The sequence below is a fragment of the Nematolebias whitei genome, chromosome 19, assembly GCF_014905685.2.
Source record: "Nematolebias whitei isolate Nwh7 chromosome 19, NemWhi1, whole genome shotgun sequence".
NCBI lineage: Eukaryota > Metazoa > Chordata > Actinopteri > Cyprinodontiformes > Rivulidae > Nematolebias > Nematolebias whitei.
Genome location: NC_056516.1, coordinates 13371887 through 13376374, shown reverse-complemented (window position 1 = coordinate 13376374; position 4488 = coordinate 13371887). Strand labels below are relative to the sequence as shown.

The window sequence follows — 4488 nt, the reverse complement described above, 5'->3', positions numbered from 1 at the left end:
AAGAAGAAGAATAAGAAGAAGACATTTTAACATCTCAATTATCAAGAATCTTCTCCTTTTATTTTTAATTTTGTTGTATTCTAAATTTATCATGTTATACGGTATTTGAGAAAGTGCAGTGATTTTGATAGAGCAACAGCTGGTGCTGTATGTTTTGTCAAGTGGGTTAGTAGACACAGATGGATTGATCTTATTAGGGAATCATGGGAAACTGGAGCAGGACCCAAAACCATCAAGTTAGATGTTTATAAAAAAAAATGATAAGATCATCCAAGACCAGCTCACCGCACCAGGGAATGAACTGTGAAGTTTGAGTTTGGGTGTAGGAGAGGGTGTAGGAGGGTGCACCTGGTTCAGGGGAGTGATGGGAGAGTGGCATCTAGAGTTGCTCTATATGATCAAAGCTCTTTTGGTTAAACATCTGGACTAGGACGGTCCTCATCATAGCCAGTCAAGGAATCTCACTAAACTAATCAATCAAAGCATCAACGACTCAAAAGGGCTCTGTTCTGATTGTTTTTAATTTCAAACTTTACAAATGCAGGTTTTTCTAAGCACGAGGCACCATTTTGATGAAATTTCTCACTTTTATCAAGAACCGCCACAACATCACAATAAACCAACAAGGAGCTTGACGTGCAACACGGGAGATAAATAGAGATCATGTGATCCTCTGAGATTAGGCTGAGTGAGCTGGGTAGATTCTTTACAAGTATGTCTCAATAATGTAAAAGCGCAACACTTTCAGATGTCTGTCGATCACATGTTCATTTCCCGCTTCTACTAGCCTGTTGCTAACTGGCTCTTGTCAGCTTTCCACTTTCTTCTCTTGGGTCTGATGTTTAAGCGTTTCACTACAAAAAAGCAGCACAAAGCAAAGTTTTCAGTTTGTGCCCCCCATTCGGCTCAAAGTCCCCGTGCACACGCCTTTCAACCCCTCCCCATTACATGCTGCCTCAGAGCAGAGTAAATATAGCACGGTTATATTTAAGTAGTGAGCCCATCGGACAGTCCGTCTCTGTTCCCGACTAAACTGGAGGGTCAGACAGGGAGCAGGTCTTGTGATCTGTGGTTTGTCCTGGTCACAAAGAGTTGTCAAGCCACTAGAGTGGATAGTTGGTGGGGGTGGAGGGGGGCATTTGGCAGCACACCTATAGAGCTTTGTTATTCCCACTGATACTAACACTGAGCTGCTAAATGCCAGTGTCTGACTCCCCTGAAGCCTTACCCAGAAGTTGCAGAACATTTGGTCGATTGTTGCAACACAACGAGGAGAGACGCTTTTTGCGAGTCGTCTCTGGTTTGTCCACGCGCTCCTGCTCTCGACTTGTGACTGCACTCATAAACAGCAACGCAACCAGATGTATTACTTACTGTGCACCTGGTCTCAAGCTCAGCAGGGTGTCTCATTACACGGCACAAGGAGTCCATTCTCATGTGGTCTGCTTTGCAGTGTCACCTTCGATCAAGCAATCATAGATGGAGTGGCTGCAAGATTGGTCTTCAGGAAAAACAAAGCAGCAGCACCGCATGCACAACAACAGCACACTTACATGCGCTGGAGCTTCATTCTGTATGCAATTTAAGAAATATTGTCGTGTCCCTCACAGATGGTATTTAAGTCTGTCCTTCGTTTTGTGTTCCATTCTGGTTTAGGCTTCATGTCCTGCAGTTTTATTACTAGTTAATTGTCCTAATAGCCCTGTGATGTCAAAAGCAGCTCCCCACAGCAAATGTTTTTTACTTCTTCTCCTTGTCAGACCACTGTGCACACTCGAGTTCAAACGCCTTGCCCATAAACTGGCTTTATTTTAGAGGGTTGTATTGTTTTAAGAAAGGGTGTGAAACATGAGCAGACATTGTAAGTGGGCATTTGACAGAGCGAGCCAAGTCCTGTGAGAGTTTTATGTATGTACAGTGTATGGCCAACACGTTTTTACACGCCTGTAATCTTGGTTAACAGTGGCACTTCACATGGGTGTGACTGAACATTTCTGTCAAATTTCACTAAATCCTCAATAAAAATTTGTAATAAAACAACTTTTTTTTTTAATTTGCAGCTTGATGATTGTGCACTTCAGCTCTCCCACAATGGAACCTATCTGGATCTGGAGTCCTCTCTGGATGAGCAAAGAGATGAGCTGGAGGGCTTTCAGCCGGACGACACGGGGTGAGACTCACTTTTCATATTCTATCAACCAGACCACCACTTCTCTTTAAATCAAATCCACCTAATGAGATAAAGATATTTGACACCTTTTACTGGTACCGCCTCGCAATCACATTTTCCTTGGTTCGCATGAGTGAGGAGGATCACAAACTGCTGGATGTGGATTTCTCGGGAGCACAAGTTCATGGAAAGTATGAAGCGCTCTGGAAATCAGGTCAGATGTGCCTCTTTTTCCACAACGGCAGCGCCTCCATAGTCATTTTAAACACTGATGGGCAATAAAAGTATTACATTTGCAAAAAACTTTACTTTGAATCTAGACATCACATGAACTTCACAACAAAACTCTCAGTCTCTGAAATCCAAGTGCAGTGCTGGTGTTTATCTTTGTGTCAGCAGAGAGTTTTCTCACTAAGGCTCAAGATTTCCTTGAAAATCCTAAAAGTGAGAGACGACAAGCCGCACAGACGTTGTCCTTGGTGTCATGGTGTCGTGTTTGGAGAGATCGATTATTCACGCCGAACATCAGACTCTGAGAGGAGTGAAAATCTGCTGATGCAATTTATTACGAGCCTGTCAGAAACAGTGGGGATCCTCATGCATCAAATGTTTGCACTTGCCTTTTGCATAAACACACTCCAGAAGAATAAGGACAGCATTTAGTAAATCATATTTTCTTATGGTTATCTTTCAGGAGACAAATTTATAAGACAAAGCACTTGTATCAGATGCATCCGGTTTTTCAAAATAAGATTGGGCATGACACACAACTGATTGATTGATGGATGAGCTGCACAATCGGCATGAATTTTTTAAAATATATAAATTAAATTATTTAGCACCTGCTGAATATTTGTGCAGCCCATACTGCTGCAGGATAAACTTCCTGCTGCAGCTCATCAGCTGTTCACTGTGCAGAGCAGGAAAGTGGGCGTGGCCAAGAGCGTTTGCAGGCAAGTAGGTATCGCTGCAGGCAAATTCGGAAGGCGTATCTGGGGGGCCACATCTGATTGGACAAGGCATATCCGGGGGGGCCACATCTGATTGGACTATCGGAAAATAGGTGTGTCTGGTGGGTCACATATGATTGGAGGATAGAAAAATGGGCGTGTCTGGCCGGCCACATCTGATTGGACAATAGAAAAAAAGGCTGAACGATAAAAAGCCGTTTGTGTTAACCACAGACACATTATGTCTAAAAACAAGGTGCTATTGGCAGATTGTGTTAACCGGTTCGACATTAGCGGCGTCTCCATAACTTCTCTTTCGCCTCTTAGCACAGAACTTCCAGTTACATTTCAAAATAAGAGCAACATAAATGGGTAGTGGGGAGGGCTAAATGTTTTTTTTTTTAAACCAAGCCATAACATTAAAAAACAAAATCCATTTTGGTTGTTGAAAAATGTGAAAATAGTTACAATCGATTCATAAAGAAAGAAAAATAAAGTAACCAAAATATTAATGTTATTTAAACTGACTTTGGGACAAAGGATGTTTCCTTTAACTTCACATTTTCTTGTTCAACTTTTAAATCAGTCACTGCAGATGAGTGATTGTCAGTTTCTGTCAGCTTTCTGCAACTGGAGCAGATATTTCTGTTTACTGGTTAACTTCCTCAGCTGTCTCACATTTGAAGGGTCGATCCTACTCCATGTTTCAGATCCTTTCATAGATCAGATTCATAGAAGAACTTCTAAAGAGAACATTTTGTTTTTAGCATTTGTTTTGGGTCGTTATCTCATCATAGGACTCATGATCTTTAATTGAGACCAGACTTTTTGACAAATGGAGCAGGTTTCGCTTGAGATGTTTCATATTTCATTGTATCCAGACCACACTCAAGACAACCTGTGTCAGGTGCAGCTACAACCAAGAACAAAAGAGAATCTTCTTGTGTTTGACAGTAGATTTAACGCTGGTTCTTAGAAACATTCAGTTTTTAAAAAAGAGTTGACGTAACTTAACTAAAGTGCAGCAAATACAGCTGCCAATCAGTGTTTGTCCTCTACAAATGCCTATTCGCCAGAAACGCCCACTTTTGGTCTGCAGAGAACCCCTTCTCCTTGCAGGTGGTGAAGAGCAGAGGAGGCAGGAGCTGAAATCATGACATTCTGTCTCTTTTTGAGTATTTAGAGTTTAGAAACATTGTTTAGAATATTGCAAGAGTGTGGGAAGGGTTTAAAATGCCTTAGTATACAGCAGTCCCTCATTTGTTGTGGGGGATCCGTACCCTGAAACCCCGTGATAAGTGAAAAACCGCGAAGTAGGAATAGTAGTACAAGTAGTAAGTAGTAGTTTATAAATATATATATATATAT

General features: G+C 41.6%; 1 protein-coding gene across 1 annotated transcript in view; it reads left to right on the top strand.

The window, feature by feature from the left end:
- Positions 1 to 4488, top strand: part of fhod3a (formin homology 2 domain containing 3a) — a 97872-nt gene that overhangs the window by 5385 nt on the left and 87999 nt on the right. The window contains exon 2 of the mRNA XM_037693403.1: positions 2061 to 2170. Within this exon, the coding sequence (XP_037549331.1) occupies positions 2061 to 2170 (110 nt within the window). The remainder of the gene's footprint in view (positions 1 to 2060; positions 2171 to 4488) is intronic.